At 35.9% G+C, this 25,895-nt stretch overlaps 1 protein-coding gene across 5 annotated transcripts in view; it reads right to left on the reverse strand.

Moving 5' to 3' along the window:
* The window catches only part of PAN3 (poly(A) specific ribonuclease subunit PAN3), a 79,781-nt gene that overhangs the window by 47,434 nt on the left and 6,452 nt on the right, over positions 1 to 25,895 (reverse strand). For all 5 annotated transcript variants that reach the window (XR_007903031.1, XM_051779020.1, XM_051779019.1 and 2 more), the window contains exons 2-5: positions 18,728 to 18,849; positions 9,831 to 9,897; positions 7,802 to 7,872; positions 5,660 to 5,722 (exon numbers count right to left, since the gene is read on the reverse strand). Coding sequence is in view for 4 of the 5 variants with exons in the window: in XM_051779020.1 (XP_051634980.1) it covers positions 5,660 to 5,722; positions 7,802 to 7,872; positions 9,831 to 9,897; positions 18,728 to 18,849 (323 nt within the window). In the remaining variant the exon portion in view is untranslated. The remainder of the gene's footprint in view (positions 1 to 5,659; positions 5,723 to 7,801; positions 7,873 to 9,830; positions 9,898 to 18,727; positions 18,850 to 25,895) is intronic.

Consider the following 25,895-nt stretch of genomic DNA (forward strand, 5'->3'; position numbering starts at 1 on the left):
AATTCTTTTAAATGGAAAAGGCTAAACTACAACCAGTAAAATCTCAGAGAAACTACAAAATCCAAATTATTACAAAGCGTTACTGGAAGAGTTCAAATCCTCCAGGGGAAAAAAGTGTGAAGCAGCAGTAATTACTGGCTGACAATGTTTACATGAGGCAGGGAGCAGCTAACTACCTTTAATTGCTAGCAATAGTTCAACCATAGCTAGTAATTATAACCCTTGCCCTGCAGAACCAAGCTGCTGCCAGCAATTCATGATAGGAACCTATTGGTTGGTACACTTAATAGGAAGGATAAACCCCTAAAGTCTGAAAAACATTAAACTTGAAACAAGAGAAATCCACTCCAAAAACAAGAAGGCCTTTCCTAAGTAGTATCTCACATGAGAACACTACTACTGATGAGTAACTTAAGTAGTCCGCGTTAGAAAGTATTCATGAAGTCAGCTTAATTACTTTTTTTTCATTCATTCAACAAGAACTTTGGGAACATGTTTAGCAAGTTTAACAGTGTCTTTGTTCCCTTCTCCTCCTGTTTCATGGACGTTGGCAACACCACACTTCCTTTTTCTAATTCAAGATTAAACTGCCTGCTGGTGGTGTATGATATTATAAGGCTGTCCTAGAGGAATACATTTTAAAAGAAAATATTTACAAACATTCAAACTGTAAAGACTCCTCCTGTTTAATAATTTTCATGTAGTATTTAAGTCTGGATAAGCTGATAAATCAAACTACACAATTGCAAAGTTTTCTTCCCCTGAAGATCTCCAACAGCATTTTTTTCAGGATCACTTTGGTCCCTAATTACATTTCTGTTCCTTAAAATGCACTTACCTCTAGCAGGCTTTGAATTTTGATTTATAAGACATATTCTACACCAAAACATACACAATTAAGTCTGGCATATAAATACATGAGGAGGCTATTAAGTTTTAAAGTATTGTCAAGAATCTGAGCTATGGTAATGCTGTCTGTGTGCATCTACTACCAAAGCAAATAGAAATTATCTTAAACCTTCTCCATCACAGGCTAAATAAAGCAGCTTTATGTTAAACTACCATAGTTAAAAGGCATTACAGTAGCATTTAGCTAAGGCTCATCTGTTGTACAGTGAGTTGATTGTATCTGCACATACAAACAGAAAAAAATAAATTAACAAAAAATATTATATTGTCAGACAGAAAAGATCAGCTATACAAACTCAATTTCCTTGTACTACTTAGAACAAAATTTAACAATATGTACAATCTTAAGTTGACTTCTGTAAGACTTCATTTTTTGAAAAATTAATGGCAAAGAGACCATTAGAAAAAGAGGTTAAAATTTAAAAGCTAGGCTTCTAATCCATTGAAAGAGAACCAATTTCTGTTTTACTATGCCTTGAAAACTAAAAACTAACTAAATAAAATTCATTGGTATCATTATCGATATTTTCACCCAACAGCCATAACCTATTAGCTGGAATAAGACAAGTACTTGAAACACCCAGCCACAGATGTGAACTTCAATATGTTATTGAGGAAAAGTCAGTCCAGGCAGAATCCCTACACAGGCACAAATCAGCTAAGAAGCACCTTACTCATTAATACAGCTCTATAACTGGATTTAGTAATATGTTACACCTAAATATTAGGTATAGTCACCAGGAATATACTAACAGATTTGCAAGCTGGAAATATGAAAGAGAGAAGTCGACTTGGTACTTTTTAAGTTTTGTGGACAACAGAGCTACAAAACCCCTTCACATGGATTGGGTTTGTTCCTAAGCAAAACACCCTCTCTTCCTTCTCTTTTATTACACTACCCACTGGTAGAGAGGCAAACAATATCTGTGTTTTCTCTATCTCAATTTCTGAAGGTTGGAACCAATTTTTTTTACATTTGATCCACAAAAAAAGGGAATAAGAGCCTGGTCATCACATTAAAAACAACTGTGTAATAGGCTGGTGTTTGCTGTTGGGCAAAAAAGTTTTTTTTCCTTATAAAGAAAAGAATAGTATGCTAACACTTACAATGCTTATATGTTTATAATTTTGAAGTTTCTAATACTATACATTGAGATTATATGCATTTAACAGACTAGCCACCCTTCCATCTGGAACCCTTTTTTGAAATTGTTCACGAAAACCTGGGTTTGGCTGAGGGTAAAACTTTCACTAGTTGAAAAGTATCACACAGAAACAAACAAAAATGATTCTTCTGCCCAAAGAAAACTAAAATGTGCCACCTTCTATCCATAAAACCCCTAACATTTGTCATTTAACATGGAAATAGATTTTATTCCAGAGTAACATATCTGATCACAGCAAAAAAACCATTCTTGGTTTAAACAAATTTTAGAGTCAAAGATGCAACAGATCAGGTATTGTATCACGCATTTTAAACTATAGCTAAGGAAAAATCTTCAGGAGTACATACTAAAAAGGTATATTTCACATGCTGAAGGCATGCAAATCTTAAATTCAGAAGGAGGAAAACTAACATATCTAAGTCAAATCTTTTCTCACCAATTTTGCAGCCTAGTTAGGTTGGATGAAATACAAACTATCACAAGAGCTAAAGCCTGGCACAGATGTAGTAATGCTGACGAAGTTCTTTACTAATAAATTAATACCACCTGTTGAACTGAAATAAACTGGTGGAAAACCAGGTGTTCAAAAACTCCATTGCTAAAGGAGCACTCTGTGAGAAAACAACAGCTTTCTTTTTTTTTCCAATGTTTAAAGGTCTCTTTGTTAATAGGCCAGAAATTTTTACATTACTTACAAAAAAAGTGGAAAAATTATGCACGGTTAAGAACCAAAAATACAGGTAAGCAGGCTAAAGACTGGTGCAACTTTTACTCTTTACTCATCATATGATTTCTCAAAAATGGTATATTCTCTAGCTGCTTTAATATTTGTACAGTGACTTCAACAAATATGTGCACAAGTTTAAAATATTTTAATTATTTTTCTGCAAATCACTCTTAAAGACTACATACACCTTGGCCTAGAGAGAATCAAATAAAGTTTGTAAATATAAACAAAAGTACCTTGCATATTAGTTACATCTGTAGTTAACTGCCTTCAAATACACAGCAGTACGAGGCAGCAAACATTGTAAAAATGTTACATATTTCTAAAAGGAAATCCTTTAATAATTTGATTTCTTATTTATTACAATGATCACTAAATCATAAATAAATAAATCTGAATAATATATTCTCTCATGTCACACTTGAAAATGAAAAATATGTACTTAACTACATAGTAATAACAAAGAGAGCAAGAGCACATAACTAGGGAACAATTCCAACAACTAACTATTCCAAGGAAAAATGTAAACCAGATTAGATTATATCATATCCTTAAAACACATTTTACATCATGGTACTACCTACAAACATTTATTAGTTTTTCTAGAAAAATATAGTCTGTCTTTCTACATTCCTGCAACAACATTTTTTTGCATGCTTTATAATTTGTAATGTTTTATTATTGCAGTAGGGGTGGATAATCCCAGAAGGAAAATTTAAGATTTGAAATATAAATTTAGCCCAGGTACAATAAAATCTGTGCGGCCATAATTCTGTCATTTACAACACAGTGATGTGATGGTTGGTAATGACCCCTCAATTTATCAGAACAGGATTCATGCTCCTGAGATGGTATGCAGGACGTTATTAAAGATGAAACAACTGTCTTGGTACACTTTCATTAAAGGTAAGTACAGCAAGACAAAACATGGCACATACAGCTTTTCAATGACCACCAGTGAACCATATAATGATCAGGTACCAGAGGTGTCAAAATAAAGCTGGAAACAGGAAGCTGGAGAGAAATACAGCTTCCTAACAGGTAACAAAACTAGATGGAAGGCAGGACACTCAAAAATAAAATAGCAACCATTAAGGTTCTAAGAATTTGGTTTCCACAGGACCTGAAGTCAGCATTATTGTTTTCTTTTAACTTGAGAGGGCAAACTCTCTTTGTACTCATTAAAAAGCTTGCATTTATGGAGCCTAGGCAGTCTTTTGTTTCAAATAATTTTCTGTGCACATTTAATTAATTCACTTTGATCAGCAGAAATAAGTCTGCTGTCCAGTCTCACTTGCTGTAGATCTCCATAGCACTAAACAGCAGCACCCTGTTCTGGGTGAACTTCAATTAATCTCTCCTATACTTTCCATTCTGATCTAGTTTAGACTCTGTCCTGGCTTCTACTCACCTAAAACCAATGGAAGGTGTTCTAGAAAAGAAAATTTCTTCAAAATACAAAAAAAGCAGCATTAAAATTGTATTTAAAGTTGTTCACTACAGCACTTGGTTTACCCCTTGCAGCCTGTAAACTGAAGCCATTCTCACCTTAATGGACCTCCTCTAGATGTGACTGAACAATTAAAAAATGAAATGGCAATAAGTCAGTGTTAGAAACTTTTCATAAGAGTTCAGTTTTCATGAGGATTGAAGGTATGAAAAAAAGTAAAATGCAAAAGCAATGCTTTTCACTATCCTGTGAGGCTGACCAGTGATAAGTAGGGGAACCCTTTAGCCTGGATTGGTGGCAACAGTCTCAGAACAAATGTAAACAAAAGTTTCATAATACATTTTCTTTTTAGTGTATTAAGCTGTCACATCCTTGGCAACAGATTCTGATCAGTTATGTCGCATATGTTTTTAAGAACTGTTTACCAGAACCACCAAAGTGAACGCAAAGATTTTTCCAGCCAGATCATTTTGGATTTAGCAGAGCACGCTTTTCTACATAATGGCTAAAGTCAATTTAGGAAAAACACCCAAGAAGTTCAAGTTCAGAATATCACCCTATTTTTAACAAGCATAACATGTGTTTGAAGAAAAATGAAGTAAGCATGATATCGTTACTCTTAGGAAAGTGTGTTAGTCTATTACTAAGTCTAGCTTTTGTTCCATGCTTCACAAATCCTATTTGTGCACTGTAGATTAATACTTACCCGGAAATCTCTTATAGGAAATTCACTTTAAGGTTGCTTGTCTTACTGCATGAGGAGTTACAACAACCGGACAGTAAATCCAGAAGGTTTTACAGTTGACAGAACCTCCACCAAGGCTCCATCTACAGAAATACTTAGCTCCTTTGATTTCATTTTAAGTATCCTATAAAAATGTCTTTAAATAGTAATCTTAGCTTTCCTGAAATCTAAAATTGAAATGCAGTTTAATAATTTCTAAACAGAGATAATTACCTCAAAAACATTCATAAAAATTCAAGGACTATGTTTACTTTTTAAACAGAAAGTAGAATGTCTTTAAACATCAAAACACTCAAAAGCATATGAAACAGCCCAGACACAGTAACTAGTTTCAAAAAAGCTGTCTAATTAAAAGCAAGGATATTCTATGATGAACTACAATCATCAAGTCTTATCTTTAATATTTTATTGATATCAAATATTTGTCCACATGGCTTGCCCATTGTTAAGGGCTGCCAGTATAACATGATCAGCAATATCCAGAGACAATCAAATTTGCTTAACACAGCTATGTATTATATGCTTTTACAGAAACTATTCACAGTTCTACACAACACAAGCATGCAATTTTTACATAGTTGAAAATAACTTAATACTTTAAAATATTTAAAATATCACAATTCTAATTTGTAAAGGAAAGCAATTGCTCTTTATTCACTTACCAAGACTGTATTATATCTGTCCTCCAAGTCAGTGATAAACGAAGGAAATGCTGGTTTTGCCAGCTAGTTCAGAACAAACAAAACCTTAGACTTGGGCTCTTAGTAAGAAAATGAAAGTTTTTTCAAACAGTAGATGTTGTAAACACCTACATTTGAACTAGTCACCAAGGCTCCCTTTATACAAAAGGCATCAAGCACTGCCTGATAAATCACATTGTTCAAGCTCTAATGAGGTGGGGGGAATCATACAATTTTTTAAATACCTGGCACTCCATCATTTAGTGCTTTTATGGAAATCACTTAATACAATTTGAACACTGTACTAAAAAAAATACTAAAAATATGAAGAACTTACATCTGTGACTATTTGCATCATATTGGCTGGTAGTAAAAGTCAGTCAGTCACAAAACTGTAATTAATTTCTTATAACTTTAGCCATCAATTTTTACCCACTTAAAGCAGTCACAGATATCTGGTCTTTTCCAAAATATTTTCCTCAGTGTGAGCTGAATGTTTCTTTAAGCTGCTCATCTCTCTCTGCTGACTATAGAGGGAGCCTGGATGCCTAGATTTAAATAGCTCAAGTAGTAGCATATGAAAACCTCCCCTTTGCTAGTATTTAACAACCTTTAATACAAACATACATTACAAAATACCAGTCATAATAAGCAAAAAATTAACATGCAAAGCAAAACACAAACCTCTTTCAATTAATGCCAGCTATGTCTGAAATATTAACTAGTAATCAGTTTCACAGATAAATCTTACTCTTGATAGTATTTTAGCAGCAAGTGAATTAATTTGCTCCTTTTTCTTGGGGGAAAAAAATGGACCAAGTCAGAAAACACAGAGAAATTAGTATTTGAGCTTTGAGTTATTCACACTCAAACATGAATTGGTTTGTTTTAATTTTGTACTGTTTAATTAGCCTTGAAGTGATTTTTAGAGGCAGTATTCACTCTTGCAGTACTTCTGTATAATAATTCATTTTCTTTGGTGCAGGTGGTTTATACACAAACACAAATTTACACACAGGTACATACATATGTGTGTATATATATCAGTTATTGCAGATTGTGTTGAAAAGGAATACATGATTAGTTTTGTTCTTACCAGCCTCAGTAAGTGGATAAGCAACACATTTACAGTTGTTTACATCCAACTTCCAGTGTACTATACTGGCATTAAGGAAAAGAGCAATGCAGATATTCCATGTAGTTTGGATACATCATAGTATTAGAAAATTAATGTTCTACAACAGCATTTAAATGCTACGAAACAGTGTGATGGGCCAACCACAGTAATTATCTTTAAGCTCAATCTTTGCCTGCAGGAATGATACAGAGTATGCTGATGTAGCTTGCTTTCATTTACTACAGGGAAGTTCAAGATAATGTGGCTAATAAGTAGTAAAATATGAGGGTCATCAGTGAAAGCAAAACTTAGTAACTGGTTGGGACAAGATAATGTCTTTTTTTGATAAGCAACAGTTCACAAAAATGAGAAGGGACTCTGCTGTAATCAAACTTTTGTCTTTTATTCCAGCCACTGCATTTCTAAGTGTATAAGAGGAAAGCACCACAATCTGCACTGCTGCAGGCCAAAGGTGTTTGAAGATGACGTCTAGCCCTCAGCAAAGGAAAGATTTCTCAATACAGATTAGAGGTGGGAGGAGAAAACCCCCAAACTCTAGCTTTCCAATGATATCAGGATGTCTTTTAAACTAAATGCATTTCAAACTGCTATAATTATTATCACATCATGTACAAATAAATGGGAGAATGATTCTTAACATATTTTGAACTTGCTGCCACAAAGGCTTGAGGTCATTGTCCTTTAGTAGAATAAAAGTTATTTGTTTTCAAATTCAATGGGCTATGTACTAATTTTCACATTCAAAGAATTCTTATAAACCTCAGTTTACAAACGCCTGGAATATTTCTTAATAGCAGCAGTAGTCTGATCTGATGTAGCAAAAAATGAAGTAGGTAAGATCTTATTTATATCAGCAGTGACATATGAAAATAAATCTAAGAACATTAGAAGAATCATCCTTCTTTCAGGTAGCATTTCAAGTTATTCCAGATCTTCCCTGTCAACTGACAGACAAATATGCTACTTAAGATTTAGTTGTTGCCTACCTTCCTCCTTTGAGACACACTGAGGGCAGCAAAGTCATTAAACAAGGATGAATTTGGTGAAGTCAGTGGATCTATAAAAAGAATGTAAAACCAGCATGTTATATATATATATATGTACACACACATATATATAGCTATTATTTAAAGAAATTTTATACTTTTTAACTTATTTCAGCACAGATAAAAATAGTTGTGACAAAGCTAATTGAAATGCTGCTCCTTAGCAGAATTCAGTAAGTTAAATTGCTGTTGACACTATTTAAAGTCCACCTAACATTTCAAAGCCTTCATCTGATCAGAAAACCTGCTGTAAGTGCTACTTACATGTGCATGTCATTTTTAATCCTGTAGATAATATAACAGAGTGTTTCTAATTCAGCAGAAGCTCCTCCAAATAGCGTTAACAAGCCCTGGAACAGGCTGCCCAGGGAAGTACAGGAGTCATCATCCCCAGAGATATTGTGTAGATGTAGCACTGAGGGACATGGTTAAGTGGTGGATTTGGCGGTGCTGAGATAACAGCTCGATCTATCTTAGGTCTTTTCCAACCTAAAGATTCCTATGATTCTATGATTTTCAGTTACCTGAAATTTGCAACCTTCTGTTTAATAGTCTTAAAAATAGTGATGTGGATTTTGCTTGTCTTATCATTATTCTGCACAAATTTAAATCAGAACCAGTGGTAGCAAAAGTCTACATTCTGTTAGTAACTTTTTATTGCTTTTCTTTGTCCCTGTGCATCCTTTCCAGAGCTGAAGTACCAAAAACTGTGTAACAATAATACATGCAACTTAAAACTCCAAACTGCATGGACAGAGCTGCCAAATTAGCAGATGACTGCCAGTTGTAAACGTTGGTGTTTTCATGAAACACTTTCTTCATCCATAATAAATACTCCATAAAAGGGTAATTCTACAAGTGAAGTACTGTTTGACAGGGCCAGGGAGGAGGTGGGGAAAGGATCTTAGAGACATCAGAATTTAAAATGGTTTCCAGAAGTCAGTCTGGTTTCTCTCCTTCACATGCATCACCACCACTACTTGGCCTGTCACAATTAAACTAACTGCATTTAAAACTGGAGACCTCCAATGCCTTGAATAGCTAATCGTCCAGTGAGACAAAAGAAGCAGAGTTAATCTCAAAGGCTCCTGGAAAGAAACTAGGAAGAATAAAAAGAAAACTCCCACAAATTTTGACTTTCAAGCAAGTTCATTTTACAGTAGTTACTAGCATGCTTAAAAAATTATAAATCTAGTAAGTAGACTAGCTGCAGGGTCGGACATGCAAATGGAGTTCTAGAACATAATTTACACAGCAATTTTCAAAGAAGAAATTTATTTTAAATGAATGCCCTTGCCATAAGGGAGCAGTACCCTCTTCTTTGGAACTTAATTTGACAGCTACAGATGAAATAATCTGCAGTGATTCTGAAGAGGACATTATAAAGCTCAATATACCCTGCACAATAACTTAGTGAGTATGTAGGCTTGGACTATCGAGACATTTTGTTCAGTTGAAAACCATGTTCCCCATAGCAGGGAAAAAAAATATAAGATGTAAAGTACTGCTTGCAGTAGTTGATTTTTACCAGCTATTGTGTGACACACTTCACAAAATCCATACACCCTAAATTTAAGGGAAAACACCTGTACATTAATTCTACACAATAATTTACTCAAGAAGCACAATGAAAGGGATACTATGGTGAAGCAACATAAATGCTTAAGCTATCAGTGCTTTACAATGGATATCCAAACTAGCATTTCACTTCAAGTGACAGGACTGATAATGATTTTTTTTTAGTACTCCCCCTCCCAAGCAAAGAGAAGGATGAAAATTTATGAGTTCAGTACCACTTCGATTTTGTATTAAGAGTAATCATACATTATACTTTTGTTAAAAAAAAATTCTACTGCACCTCAAATCAAACCAGAGGACAAATAAAATTTCCTTAAGTGTCAATTTTGCAAAAGTGAATCTCTTAAATTTCCAAACGCACTTCTACATGTATTACTTTTGAAGTACTTACCATGGCCTGCATACTGCTTGGCACTGTCATTGAGAAGGCTAGGGGAGCTGCTGCTATTTGTCATCCTCTGCAAAAAAAAAAAAAAAGACAAAAGTGTACATGTAAAATAAAACTATAAAAAGATCAAGTGAGGGCATTGGGTATGACATTTAGAAAGTTTTAAGAACAGACTATGAAACCTGTGCATTATTCACCATTTAGTAAATACTCTAAGTATATTAAAACAAAACACTATCTTCTTTAATTTCTTCTAAATTGGGAGGGTCTACCAAACCTATGGTTCTCTTCCTACATGTTGTCAGAACATTAGGTAAGCCAATTACTTATCTCCTTTAAACATTCTTTCACACTGCACTCCTGAAATAACTCCTCCCTTTAAGACACAGTATCATCACAACATGAAACTTCCCCAACAAAAAATATTCAAATTAATGAAGTATTTGATAGATTCTTTGTAAAAATAAAAATGAATGCTGAAACCTTTCAGCAAAATCATGCAATTCTTTCAAGTCAGCAGGACATCTGAAAGCCTCTCAACGTTCCTCCTAGGCTCCACCTGCTTCTCCTACATTCCTCTAGAGATATGACCTAGCAATAAACTAGATGAAGTGAAGCAGTGCTGCTCTAAGAGCTACTGCTGCTTTGACAGTGAAGTTTAAAAGTGTCTTCTTACTCCTGCTTATTATTGTCTTTGACCAGTTTTCCAACAGGAAGCACAAACATGAGAAGGAAAGGGAGGCAAGGTCAGGAAGTGTTCTTCATCACTAAGAGAGACAACAAGTAATTTGTTAAAATACTCCCTGGCAAGCTTTTGGCCCACATCAACCCAGAATCTCCCAGCCAATTTCCAGGCACTATTCAGCAGTGAAAAGGTTTGAGAACCCTTCACAAATAGACAGTCTGCACTCAGACTCTGCTTTCGTGGGTGAGCATACACCAGCACAAACAGGCCATTTTGTGCCAGCTGGCCCTAAGCATCAAGAAAGTTTCCAGGCAAGTTCAATTTAGTAGTCTAGACACAGACTGACTCAAAACTGGTCACCAGAGTTGTTCTCTATGCTTACTTCTTTCCATGATCAGTCTCTATGTTGGTGGCAAAGGGCAAGAACTGCATTACTTCAATGCCATTTCATCTAATTGTTGACCAGAAAGATCAATATTCTGGAGTAATTTTGGCAAGAGAACAAACAGAAGCTGGAGTGCTATTCAATATGGCAGGACTGTAAATCTATGGCAATTCAAGTGTCTCAACATTTGCAGTTTTCATAGCATCACTAACTTCATCAGAAGCTGCAACTTTTAACACTCATATCTAAAAAACCCAAATAGATTGTGCAGAGTAGCTTTTACATGGAATGTTTACACATGTAAATACTATGTAACCCTTCAGCTTCTTCAAGACTTGAAGGAAGGTGTCTGTTATGTGCTCTTTCCTTATTTTGATATCAATTGTCTCATGCTCCTAAATATACTGAACTTCTTTCTTACACAATGTAAATCTCACTAAAAGCTTAAGTGATAAACACATACTTTAAACAAAAAGCATGCCTCTCGTGAAACAAAGTTTACTTATTTTTACAAAAGATGGTAACAATTTGAGAGACTTACACTAAATTAACAATTTGGACAAAAGTCCAAATTCAGGGAAGCTCAACCTACTGTTCACCATCATCAAAATAAAAATACATCAAAATCATTTCTGGATTACAGTAGCTCAGCTAATCATATTACATATTCCCTTCCTAAGCAATGGAAAGAAGTTAAATAGTTTTTCACAAATACTTGAAAAGCATATCTATTATGCATCTTCTTTTTGTCATTTGATACATCCACACTGATCCTCATAGAACAAAGGGGTTTAGGAAGAAATTTCCTAAAGGGAACCTTTCAGATTTGCACAAAATTTGTCCACATTCAGATAAATAGTATTAATGTCTATTTATAATACCAGATTTATTAATAATTTTAATGTAAAAGGTAATGGTCTGTCAAAACAGGAATAAATATGATATTGAGAACTCATATCAAAAGGTGGTCAAGGACATGGCTTAAACTTGGAACCAAGCACTTCTTTGCCATCAATATACTACATCCTTGAGTACAGGAGTTAAACATTCAACCAACAGACTTCTAACGTGAATAGTGATGTGACTGCGATGACAAAAACCAGCATTGACATGATGATCACTGAAAACACAGTGTGCGCAAGAGACTGCAAGAGCACGTTGTTCTGGATTGTGAAAGCACAGTGCAAACAAAGTTTAGGAACATCAACCGTGCTCTTACAAAGTCAAGTCTTGTTCAAGGTGCAAATGTTTTCTATGTGAATCAGGATTCCGAAAAACCAAAGCATGTCTCGCCAATCTTGGGCAGCTCTTGCCTTAACAACTGCTTGTACCTGGAATGAGGTTAAAGACCTCCACCATATTCATGAGGTTTTTGTTTTGCTCACTTTTATTACACATGCACAAGCTTCTTACCTTAACGTTATTCACAGAAGACCTGCAAGTAATCAGTAAGGGATTTTTAAACTGTTTTAATATTTTCACTGCACCCAAAAGCATTTAGCCATAATGTGTCTGATTTCCTAACAAGTGAGGTTGAAAAGGTCTTGAAAGAAAAATAAAAATTAAAAGAACAAAAAAGTACTATTGGTAATTTTTGTTTTCTGGAATGCAGCTTGGATTTTAAATAACACTTCTCAATCTCTTCAAATAGCATTGAACTATTTTTCATATAAACTCAATCTCAAGAAGAATACAATCACAAGCACCTCAGGCCCAAAGGATGAAAGCTCCACAAAGGTAAGAGTAACCATTAACAGTGGAAGAAAATTAAATATTACACCTGCCAGGGAAGGCAAGTGCACCCATATGAGAGCTTCAGACTTTAAGATATCAAGACTTTAATCATTTGGAAGTTAATACAGAAAGACAACTTTGTCATAACCAACTACGACACCAATGTCGCTCAGTTCCAATAAGCTCCTTTCCTTTGCCTATTGCTATGATTTATTGAGGTTCTTTAAACACTAGTCAAAATTCAACTAGGCTGGCTGGAATACATCCTGCCCCTCTCCCTTAAAAGAAATTAGGAAGTTTTTTCTATTTCAGCCTTTCTTCACATGAGAGATGTTCCGGTACCTGCATCATCTTTGTGGCCTTTCACTGGACTCTTTTCAGTATATCCAGGTCTCTCATGTATTGAGAGGCCCAGCACTCCAGGCGTGACTTCATCACTGATGAACAGAAAGGAAGGATCACCTCTCAAACCATTAGCAGTGTTTTACCTCATGCACTCCAGAACACCACTCACCTTCTTCTTAATACTTCCTTGGTGCAGTATACGAGAAAGAAGTGTTACAAGAAACATTCCCACCTTCTAAAGGTATACATCACCTTGCCTCCACCTTTTAGTATTCAGTAGCAAAACCCAAAATTATAGTTGCACTTAAGACAAGTTTGCTTTACTTTTATTTCTCTCCACTAAAGTATATATTACAAAATTCTCATCAAGATAGAGAATAAAACTTTGATGCAGACAAATTTAATTTTACATAGCTCAGAAGACTTAAGTGAATGCTTTTGCTTTTTTCTCCACCATTTCTTTTCCCCAAAATATGTAAGAGATTATATTTGTTTCTTTTTTCTCCATATTCCCTGCCCTAACTCTGAGAAAATAAACATTTTCCTCATGGTCATTCCTGTGCTAAGCCTGCCATCTCAAAATCTTTTGTTGCATGTCACAATCTATTCTCTTCATCTTAATACTGTTTTACTGGAACTTTATTTCAGAATATTTTTTTATAATTTTTAAAATAATGTTAATTGGACTATAAAAGAAGCTATCCTATGAAAGAATGAGATTGTCATAACCAAACCAATCGTTTAGTTGTCAGATTCTGTGACCTACGGATTGTTTCTAAACAATCCGTAACTTGTCTTCAACAGTTAGCATATTTGGCACCATCTACACAGCATGTCCCACTCAACTGTTTGAACCAAAGCAACTGGATTTCTTCAGAAGGCATTATGAAAACAACTGCATAATTTCATATTTAAAATAAAATGCCTGTAGTTCCACTCAGTCCTCAACAGAAAAAACTGAAGACATTTACAAGTTTCTGTGCTATAAGGAGAGTTTTATTACTTGACTCTTGGCAGATAGAGCAGTGGCAACAAAGGTCTTTGTGTTTATTCAGCTGCAAGGCTTTGAAGTGAGCATGGTCTCTACTTCTCAGGCTATTCGAGAATGCTTAGTACACCAAAATTAGCATGGTAAAAGCAAGCAAGACCAATTCTTCTCCATTGCTTGGCCTTGCCAACTTCAATATTGAAGTCTGTTACCCCCTTTTTTATTTTGATTAAGGTGATTAATTGAAAACCTGTGATTTTTCTTTTCTGCATAACCTGCAGTCCACTGGAAGCCATGTAGTTATAAATCTCATCCCATTAAAATAAAGAAAACCAGACTTCTGTGAAGCAACACAGGAAGGCACCTTCTACTGTTTTATGCTCTTACAACCAAATTGCTCAATTCTAATACATTAAAAATTCTGACATCAAAATACTTCTCTGCTTCATCCTGCTATAATACCCTTTTAACAGCCCAACAAAACACTACTAAAGCTCCTTTCTGCACCACCTGCATCTCTGATCAAGCCACAAGTTAGTCAAAGGCAGCACTAATGCCAGAGGAACACAGGCACCACCCAGCCAAGTAGCACAGGCATTGTAACTGAGCAAACAGCCAAGCATTAGAAGCATCCCAGCCAGCCAGCTCTTGTCTCTTCACTGCTGGGAATGCCAAAAGCAATGAGCTGCTTCTTGAACCACACCTCTGACTGTCTCTTGGCAGCTGCTGCTATGCCAAAAAAAGAGAACAGCTTCAAGGACAGCATACAGCTATGGGCCATGTGTTGTGCAGGCCTGCTCTGTCATTAGAGAAGGGGAAAACAGAAAATACGTGCTTCGATAAGCTAGAAGACAATACTGTTAATACAACATATGAAAGCATATGCAGATACAGGGAAGAAAAGATATGTGAAACAACACTATCATGGAAAACCACAAACCAATGAGGACAGAAGACTATTAATCAATAGGAAACTGAGTTAGTAACAACAGAAGAAGACAATGGGAGGCAATGAAAGGCTGGCTAACAGCAAAGGCCTTCGTAGTAGGAGAAGTAGAAGGACGGGGCCAAGAGATATTTTTTAGAAAGAAAGAATTAGAGCACGGCCACTTCAAAAAATTCTGCCTCTTCCTAATTGTACCACAGATTTTTGCTCTATTTTCCCCACTGCAAAGCAATCATTGCCATTAATTGCATTTTCACCACTAATTTAAGCCCCATGGTATGTCCTAGATCTCATAAAATATTCTTCAACAAATAGGAATGCAATCTCAAATATCCATTCTACAGAAATGTTGACCACTATTCATCTATGTTATTCATGATCAAAGCAGCACATTCACTCCCAATTCATCATCATACAATCCACTTTTACTTTTCTTCCTTTTTGTGCTTATTTAACACTATCAGTTTTAGAGATTAGGTACTGCATACAAAAATGTGATAACTGCAAAATTTAGATATAGCTTTGCTTGATGCAGTTTGACTCCATTACCTACGCATTATGACTACTCCAATATATACAATCACACACTCAACAAACCTTTATTTTATGTGCTGCACATGACAATTACATTCAGGAGATTAAATAGGAATAGTCAAGACAACTCATTTGAATCCCTGATGATTATGTTGAAAGGTGAATAAAACAAGGAGTGCAGAAAAATTATCTCATGGTAACAGGAAATGAGCATTACCCAGAAGAGACTGACTTTATTACTATCTTTGCTAGACTGAGGCCAGTGAAGCAACTTGAACCAAGCTTCTACTGGTGGTCATTAATTCCATTCCCCACCTTCCAGCTGTAAAGATTAGTTTCAAAAACTCTGGAGTCTCTAGTTTGCCAGCACTGTTGGGGCATTGCTTGTTCAACTGCTATCCTTTTTCTTCTCATGCATCTATAAAATGCAAACTATTTTATTCTTTGATATGGAAAGTGTCCCACAAAATTTAATAGAATAATTGTAACCTGCACAGGAAAGTGCACTGCCAACTAACAGTCGTCACAAGAAGTATGTGAACACCATGCAGGAATAAGGCACAGAACTGTAAGATGAACACTTAAATCAAATATCAAATGCATACTCATTACACACAGATGCATCACACATCTTCAGTACTGAACAAATTCCATTAATAATATTCCCACTGGAAAAAATCATACAACATTATGAGAAATTTATCTCAATATATAACCTCAAGGCTGCACTGGCAACCTAAACTTACCATTTCTTAACATCTAACTGCATCTTACTAGTGTTTTTCTATCAATGTGTTTATTCACATGTTAGTGCAATTTCCCAATTTTAAAAAGCAAGCTGAGAAAGTTGCCTCCTATTGCATCACCGAAGCATCTATTTGTGAACTACACAGAGCCACCAGAGATAACAAGCTAACTCACATGGAACTGATGCTTCCATCTGCAAAAGCAAAACTGAGAATTAATGAGATATTTTACAGAAGATGTCTGATGTTTCATTGATGGCAGAACACTAAATTTTCAGTATCTTTAGTTTGATTCAAGGACCTGGAGAGAAATAGGCACATGGATTTGTTCTCTCCACCCTACATTGACCCACCTTTGCATTATAACAATTTTCCTTGTTCAATTTCTGTGTATTTCACTTGTACAATTCCAGTCCCCATCCTACAAGTGTCCCACCAATGCCTCCCCTCTGCTTCAGTCCCTTTGCTCAGCCTTTCCTAGTTCTTTATTCATTTCAGCTAAGTTTCTCTAATCCCACAATATAAATTCTCTTTTCCCGTACAGACCCCTCTGCTCCAATTAACCCAGATGCAGCTGTCTTTCATTAAATATAGATCCATTTCCATTCTGCTTCAGTCTGAAGTGGAAGAAAAGAGGCAAATGAAGCAGATCAGCATTCCTGCTTGGAGTTCAGGCAAGGCTTAGATTAGGCCAGAGCTATAGCTGCAAAAATGTACTCAAGCTGGAACATGCCAACGCAGATTACATCTTTGGAAAATTATCTAACATCTAGGAAGTCTCCAGTGGGCCTATATAAACCAGTTTTGCAAAGGTTTAATCAAGTGACAAAATCTGGGTAGATTTTCCAAGAGAGCAAGCAAATCCTTTCTTTGGAGAGGATTTGGACACAATAATCAATCTATCAGATTTAAAGTCTCTGTTCCAAATCATAAAAAATTAGTATTATTTAAAGTGAAATCCACTAAAATTTCTTCTTTGTCTTGTTCTCCAAAGGGCTGAATGTCATGGAAAAACTCATTCCAAGTGACTAAACTTTGTTGGTATGGATTTAACTTAGTAGCTGACAGAATCAAAACAGACAGCATTACCAGCTTTACCTATGCAAACAAGAACTTAAATTATATGATTCAAAGGGAAAAAAAGATACAGGAATGCTTTTTAAACAGTAGTTTAATGCCTGTAAGCACTTTCTCAATACTAATGTAACCTTTCTTCAGAAGTAATTTTCCTTAGCCTCGAATGGGCAAGAGGGACATCAATTTCTTCTCAAAGAGAAACAACAATGCCTTAACTGTAATCTCACAGGCATTAGTATTTAAAAATCCTACGAGCATTCATGTTAGATGCATGCCATATTGCCTTTCTAGAAGAAAGAGTTAAAATTAAAAATTTGTGTTTCTGTAGAATACACTTTAAGGACACAAAACAATGACTTTGTGCTAAAAATGTAAAACTTTATGACCTCAGTGATACAAAACATTTTTAACTGCCAGCTTCAATAGTACACATTGGGATCAGAGGTTAAAATTTTTCTTTTTAAGTCATGCATCACTGTCAGTAAAACATTTCCATACTTTGGCAATTCTGTTGAATATGAAAGCCTTCTTGAAATAAATAAGCCTTCTTGAAAACATGCATTAAAAAAAAATCCCACAGTCAAACAAAAAAAAAAAGAAAAAAGGGAACACACCTAATTAATTCCCACCTTTTGCTGAGTTATTTTTCAATCCATAATACAGCCACAACTGAGATCAAAGTAAGCTCATAAGGAGAGTTTCCTCGATATAAAAGAAGAGAGTTGTTGTCAGGACTCAGTGTGAACTATTTGACTTGTGCTCTCTTTCGTTTACCAGAAGCTGGTTTGTTAAATACAGGACAGATCATCTTTTCATGGACAGACCATGCTTCTTTTAAAAAGCATAACACTTTGAGGGACTTGTTATAGTACTTCATGTGTTAATTCCACAGATACTCATTTAGGTTTTAAATACAGTCTTTTGTTGTAAATTTTGCATAATACTACCTACACAATAAATTCTACTTCAAGGGAGTTCCTATGCCAACATCTACAGAACACGACAAATACAGGTAAACATCTCAGAAGATTTAAATGTGAATTCAATGTAACACCACCTGAGTCTGAGCTTACAAATTCTGTAATTTTTGCCTAGTGATTTCAGATTTAGCAGTTCACATTTTGCTTCAGTAACTTTTGATCTTAGATTATGTTTCAAAACCTAATTTGTATATATTTAATAAAAAGCTATCAAAAGCTATGAGCCTAACAAGAAATCTAGGAACACAGAGTTAATGTATGTGGCAAAGCCCGACACAACAGCTCAGGTAAGTGCTGATAGAGACTATTTTTAAAGCAATGATACTGTTTCATTTCCATTTGCAAGATTAAAGTGAGCGTATACTCTGTATAAGATGACATTCCAGAAGGCTCCATTGGTCCTGACTCTTGAACAGTTTTCCCTTTTTGGTGTAGCACCAGCCAGAACTAATGAAACACTATACAAATCACTGCTATTACCTGCATCATGGGATACTTCGTTTCAGCAGGACTTCCAAATCCATTAACGCCAATAAAGCTGGTGCTAAAGTAGGAATCTGTTAGATTAGCATCAGCTAACCCACCGCCATCTATTCCAGGAACTGGAAGGAAAAGAAACAGAAAAATGTTTCAGAAAAAAAATTAGTTTACCATGGGCTTATATGCTAATATCTCTTACATATTTTTTTGGCAGAGAGTAGAAGAGGAAAAGGTTGGTACTACCATCTTCTCAGCAAAACAACTAGAAACATATTAGTGCACAGCATGAAAAAGAAAGTTTATGAAAGAGGTTGCTAAATGAGAGCATTTGTAGCATGAAGTTACAGCACAAATGCAGAAAGAGATGATGAGGAGTCTGAACTTCAGAAACAAGAATAGCAAGGTAAGTAATGATATAAAAAAGAAAATAAATGAATTAAAAAAAACCTAGAAGGCAAGCTCATTTTATGAAAACCTATATTCTTGCATACCCTTCTTGGAAACATATTTGTTCAGGAGAGTTTGCAACTGGATGTACTGGTTCTTTTAAAGGGTAACATATAGAAAATGTACATTTCAAAATATCTCAAGCCCTTTCACAGAAACCACAAACATTTTAAATGCTTCCTTAAAAGCATATGACAGTGTTCATTATTTCATACTTCATAAAGTGGCAACATTCTCATAAAATGTAGCCAAAAAAAAATCTTTCAGACTGAACGCCAGCATGAAGGATTTAAGAAGAAATTCATCCCATCTAGAAGCAAGGGCATGACATACAAGTACAGAACTTTTATAGAATTGAATTAATTTTTTTTTTGTTAAACTACAAAGAACAAGAAGCAGTCATAATTAACACAAAAGACTCAAGCAGGTATTACTTTGATAGGAAAAAAAAAAAGAAAAAAAAGGTATTTGCAATGGTATACAAGCTGCAGTTCAAATCAACCTTCCATAAAAACACCCACATGGAATTGTAAAGACACTTATCACAATGGCCAGGCCACTGCAAGCCAATAGGCATGAGTAATGGGTAGCTCCAAAGTAGGAAGGCACACATCCAACACAGAAGAACATCCTGTACCAAACTATCCAACTTGAACTTCTGGGAGGATTTGTAGCCAGAAGGTGACACCCGGAAACAACTTACTGATCCTAACCCTCAAAGGAAATAAAATGCAACTTTGTGGCACAGCTAAAGGAATGCATATTATAAACCCTCAAGTTTCATCAGAACAGGAATTTTCCCTCCAAAGGAGCCTACATGACCTGGTGAGCTATTTCCATACTGTAGGCAGAGGAAACAGCAAAAGAAGTACAGTCCCACATAATCACAGGAAGGGCTGGAAGAGAGAATGACTAGTAGCACACACACCACAGACGGAAACACTGCCCAGCTGCACTCCCCAGGACTGGAGCTGTATGAACCAGCCAACAGGGGTAACACCAACAGCACGTCAAATGAAGAGCTGTATGTGAGAGATCAAATAAACTGAGATAAATATCTCAGTGGCAATACATGCCAGTTTTGCAATTCTTAAAGTACTGCTGCCTAATCTAGAATATTATTTGTACACTTTGTAGGTTTGAAGGAAACATCTAAGAAACTTTAAAGATGCTAATTACCAACAAATTGCAACTTCTTTCTTAAAAAGTCTTAAAAGTTAGCTAAGATAATAGGAAAATAAAACTCCCTCCACTATCCATGCCCTAGATTCTCCTTCATAATTTTAAATAAGTAGCCACATAGAAGCTTCAGAAGTCTTCTTGCTACAGCCCTACAAGAAGACAAAACTTTTTGGATTTGTCTTTCTATTCCTCCTTTGCCTTCATTTGGGAAATTCACATTCAGAAGTTTAAGAAAATTATTTTATGGTTCAACTACTGTACCAGGGAAAATATTAATGTCTGCAGTAATGCCAATTACTGTCTCATCCTATCCACTACAGTCACTCCCTAACCTACACTGTGAAGGTTAGTATCTTAACACAATCATTTTCTGGCATCGTGAAAATATTAGGACTCGTTCATAGAAGAAAATAAAAATATAGTAAATTCATGTTCAATTGTAAGTAGTTTCAGTCTAGTTTGCCCATAAAATTTTCAGAGTTCACTGTGGTTTTTAATTATCGTAAAAAAGCATTTCCGATATAGCTTTCTCTGCCTGCATTTCAGCCATTATCAAAAAATATCTCTGTTTTTATGCTATATCTTGACTGTAAAAGATGCTACCACTTGACTGACCAAGCATTTCCAGGAACAACTGTCATTTCAAGGTACACTACATAATTTCAACAGTGTATCTGTTATTTCATCTCATACTTTAGCCAGAAACTCCAGATTCTATCCAATTTTTAACCAACTGGCAAGCTACTTCCTCAGATGACACCATCAGCTTTACCAATCCTTCAGGCTCTGTTGAAGAACTAAGAAAGACTATTCTTTCTGCTTCTTTCACTCTTCTCACTATGCTAGATTCAACATGAGAATCCATGGACCTTCGTTTCTCCATTAGACATATAAAGTTAACGCACAAAACCTTTCAAACTGGAAAGAGGCAAATGAGAATTTGGAAGTTTTGCCACACAGAGCAGTAAGGCATGTGAAGAGCCCTCTAGGTGCAAGGAAACCCCAGAGCTGACCTCCAGTAACTCGAGACCACTGGTACAGCTCAGTCACCCATTATTCAAACAAAGCACCGGAGTCAGTGCCGGTAACCTTGCTAGGAGACAAATACAGCACCAGGTGCTCTGCTCCCACTCTGGATAAAGCTTCCTAAGTGCCAGGCAGCTCAAGCTGCAAGGAGGAGCAGGCTTTGGGCAGCAACCCCAGAGCTGAGCAAGGCTGAAGATGCTGCTGGGAATGACAAAGCAGATCTCTGACACTGCTGCCTTTCTACTGCTGGTACTAGTTATGCAAGCCTTTTCCAAGCCACTTAAAGCTGCTCAAAGCTACAATTTAGGCTTTCTGTTGGCACACTGATATCTAACTGGGCACTCCAGACAGCAAAAGCTACTCCAGAACATTTTCTTTATCTAGCAGCAGGAAGGCCATCTCTGTACTTACGTGCAATGGTATGGCCATTCCAATCAGCCTCCTTGAGCCATTACTACAAATTGCTGTACTCCAGTGCTTCACATTGCTCAATTCTACTGGTAGCACAGCAATTTCAAGATGGCTTTCAACTATGACAATTTTATTGTCCTTTTCCAAGCAGTTCAGAAACATGCCGCTAGCAGAGGGACTCCGACCACAAGAAAGCATATTCCACAGGAACAATCAAAAAAAAAAAAAAAAACTATCAGAAGTACACTCACTGGAGCAGAGGACAGTTTTCTTGGCAGTAGCTCATATTTAGAAGAGAATGCTGTAGAAGTGGCAAGCATACCTATTGCCTTCAAAAGAAAACTCAACACTAGTTTCCTCAAACTGACTTCCCAATAGTAATTAGCAAGAAAATTAAGACTGCAGAAAAGATGAAAAAAATTCTTGCATTGTCTATAGAACAAAAAGTGTGTTCACTACATCCTCCATTTGCATTCAAAGGGGCATTCAGCTTTTACACTGTTCAAAGCCCAGCAAATACCTAAACAGCCAAGGCACTTTTACTGTATTTAGCACCTGGCCTTCTCTATGAGAAGAAGATGACTTTATCCTCCTTCTGTCAAACATTTGGCAAATCAGAAATTCTCACTTGCTTCTGGAAAGCCACAGTAGTTCAGAGCATGAATAAAAGTAAAATTATTTATCACAAGCAATCCATAAAAGGTCTACAGAAGTGGGCACACTTTACCACATGAGCAGTGAGGTATTAAAAAAAAAATGGAAGCCTAAGCTGGAAGAAGAAGATCTTAGTCCTTATAAAGTTTTTATTCTCACATGTTTACTAATTTACATTCAATTTACGTATCCAAATCTTTCCTATATAACAATTGCAAGCAACTTCCCAATATTTCACACACCATGCTATTAGAATAAAAAATAAAAAAAAAATTTCTCTTTTAAAGCATTGATTATAACCTTAGGTAAGTTTAGACAATTTTAGGTAAATCCCAAATTGGCTTTTCTTTTTAAAAAGGGATAAGCCTTCCTGTTGTGTAACAGTACTATCCATGCATTGAAGCTGTATATATTTTCAACAGGCTCTTATTGGAGAGAAGCAACAGCTTTCTTATAAAAGTAGAAAGGCTGACTAGGCAAGTCAGAGAAAAGATGGAAGTATGAGGGAAAAACTAAAAATCCAGTGTGGGGGGGGAAAACCATGTTTTGTAAGCACATGTGAAAACAAGAACAAATTTCTAAATTCCATCAATATTAAAGACAGAAGTTATGTCCTGGTAAATCTGGAAAGAAACTAAATAGAACACCTTGAGAAATTCAGAAGAGGTTTTCCATTCTTTATACACACATTATCTAATAAATTTCTTGCTTGATGAGCAACACTGTAGCTTAATGTGACAACTGCAATTAAAAATAAATATCTTCTTATATAATTCCTCTCCCACAGAATTCAGCAGAGAGTAGGCTTCCCATCAGATGTACCCACCAAAGAGGAAAAAAAAAAGCATAGTTACTTTTGTCTTCCTTATTACAAAGACATTTTTCAGAAGCAAAGTATCTCATCATTGCCTAAGTGCTTGAGTAGTACTATGATGAATTCATCATATGCGCTTCAACAAAACTGGTGGCTTTCGGTTAGTTTTAGTCTAATGCTCGTCTTGTCTAATACCAGCACTATCTGAATACTAATACTATCTGAAAAGATTGCATTTCTGATATTTTCATTCTGTCATTTCACTGAAGAGTAAACAAATACTGCATTATCCTAGACCACTTCTTTTATGAACCTAGTTATCAGCACTTATCATCTCAGACACTCTTCTTAATATAAAAAAGCATCCTTTCTAGTAATGTGATATATTGCCCCCAAAATGAATGGGCTAAAGTAAGGCCACAACAGATCCAGCTGACACTTTTCAAAACAACAGTTTAAAGACTTCTGGAAAGGTAACAGAACATGGATTGAAATAGTTCATTTTGCTATTATCACTGCTTAAAAAACATTGTACAATTATTTTTATGTTGGGTAAAAAGTTTATATATAATGTTGATTTAAACCCTCAGCACTGCAACAGTGCACTTTTCACAGCTTGGTAAACTGAACCATAGGTTCATTGTATACATGTGCATCCAAGGGACAAGGTGTTATCTCAGCTAGATATGAAGCAGTAAAAACTACAGTGCCATATCTCCAGTGGAATTTTACAGAGATAGCTATCCTAATATTGAGACAAAACCAATAAAACTTGTATACAAAGCCTATCTATGGTAAGTCATCTAAGATTTGTGTCCTTTTAGTCTCCTAGAAGCACCAAAGTGCCAGAGAAGCTTATGCTTGTCTTTCTTTGCTTTGTACTGACATGTACATTTACTTGCATCAGGAAATAATCATGTGCTGGTGGTGCTAACCTCACTTGTACACCTTTAACAGTTCATAAGCACTACACACTAGTACATATACTCAGTGTTACTTTCTTTACAGTGCCACTACAGTTAGAATTTGTTAGGGAAATGGGATTCTCTGATGTTTTTTATGCCTCTCTCATTTAATGCAATGTTTTTGAAGCACAGACTAAGAATCGCTGAAATAGAGGCAGCAGACAAAGAAAGTGAACCACACTCCCAGCTATGAGAGGCAAAAGTAAAAGCACACACCTGGGTTCAGATGCTGCAACAGAGAGTGCAGTTGGAGGGCAGGCAGCACAAACAAACCAAGTTGGCTGAAAGGCAGGCAGGAAGCAAAACAGTTTGAGAAATGCTGCCTTATTTACAAACACTCCTACTAGGCAATGAGATGTTCATGGGCAAGCAAAGGAAAACAGCTATCTTTACCATAATATTAAATGACTGGATTATCTCCTTTTTTATTTATCTCACATATCATAGAAGCATCTGACAAAGACTAAAAAATAAGATAGGTGCCATCCTTTTGCTCCGTAAAAGTTTCAGTACAGAGTCTAGAGCAGCTGGACTCCTCATCATGGACCAAGTCCAAAAGCACAATGATAATACAAATTAAAGTTGATACTTTCTCAAAAGAGTCATCAGAACTACTCTTATCAGAAACAGCAATTTAAAGTAATGTAATTACTTAATATCATAGCTTTCAGAACTAACCCTCTCCAAGAGCTTTCACAATTCCTAAAACATTGTATCAAACTATTCAACGAACTGCATCAAATTTTTCAAACACTTAGCTTTTGGTTTTATAGCCTACCCCTAACAAAATCAAATCTTTTTTAATAAACATAGTTGCATGAAGTGTGTGCAGATAACCTGAACAGAATATTAGGACATTTTTCACAGCAGCTGGGGAGAATGCATAAAAGGTCTTCCTGCCAGCTGCCTCAGCATTAGACCAACTGAAATTAAGGGACTCTACCCACAGACTACAGGAATCACATATTGCATGACCAACTTGACAACAACCTGTGCAACACAGATCTCTCATCTCACTTTTGTACATTTGTACTTTGTTTCTAAATCTCTATTCTCAAATTTAAAACCAGTCAGGAGTAAAATGATGCTAGGAAGCAAATTAAAAAAACACACGTAAGTTCTAAGCACAAAATATCTTTGAAGATCAAACAAAACAATCACATAATTGGAACTCTTTCAACTACTGAAAGACTTGTGGAACCAATACACAAATGCACACACAAAGGGTGTGATCGATTCCAAGATATGTCCAATACACAGTGATTGACCACACCATTTTTCTGGTGGTATAATGCATTACATCTTCACTAGAAAGCAGCAGATCAGGAAAACATCAGTCACATCAGCTTACTACCTGAGTCCCTCCACTGACCCCCTTTTCATCAACTGCCTCATGGCCACGATTATTTTTTCTGCTTTGGAGGTTCTACAGAAATGCTTCTGCCTGTGCTTATCACACCACTCTCACCAATTGTCCGCTTTTCCCACAGCCATCTAAATTTGCTTCTAGGTGGCTCCTTACACAAGGAACTCTTTCTGAGCTAGACCCCAAAGTCACTATTTTCTGGACATTCAAAGAATTCCTGAAGGCGCACTCCTACAGTGATACCTAAAAAACCCAGTTATCTAATACCTGCTAAATAGAAAATAAATAAGGATGTTCTGAATC

Source organism: Manacus candei, unplaced genomic scaffold (genome assembly GCF_025592945.1).
Source record: "Manacus candei isolate 608988 ecotype Guabito, Panama unplaced genomic scaffold, ASM2559294v1 h1tg000014l, whole genome shotgun sequence".
Lineage (NCBI taxonomy): Eukaryota > Metazoa > Chordata > Aves > Passeriformes > Pipridae > Manacus > Manacus candei.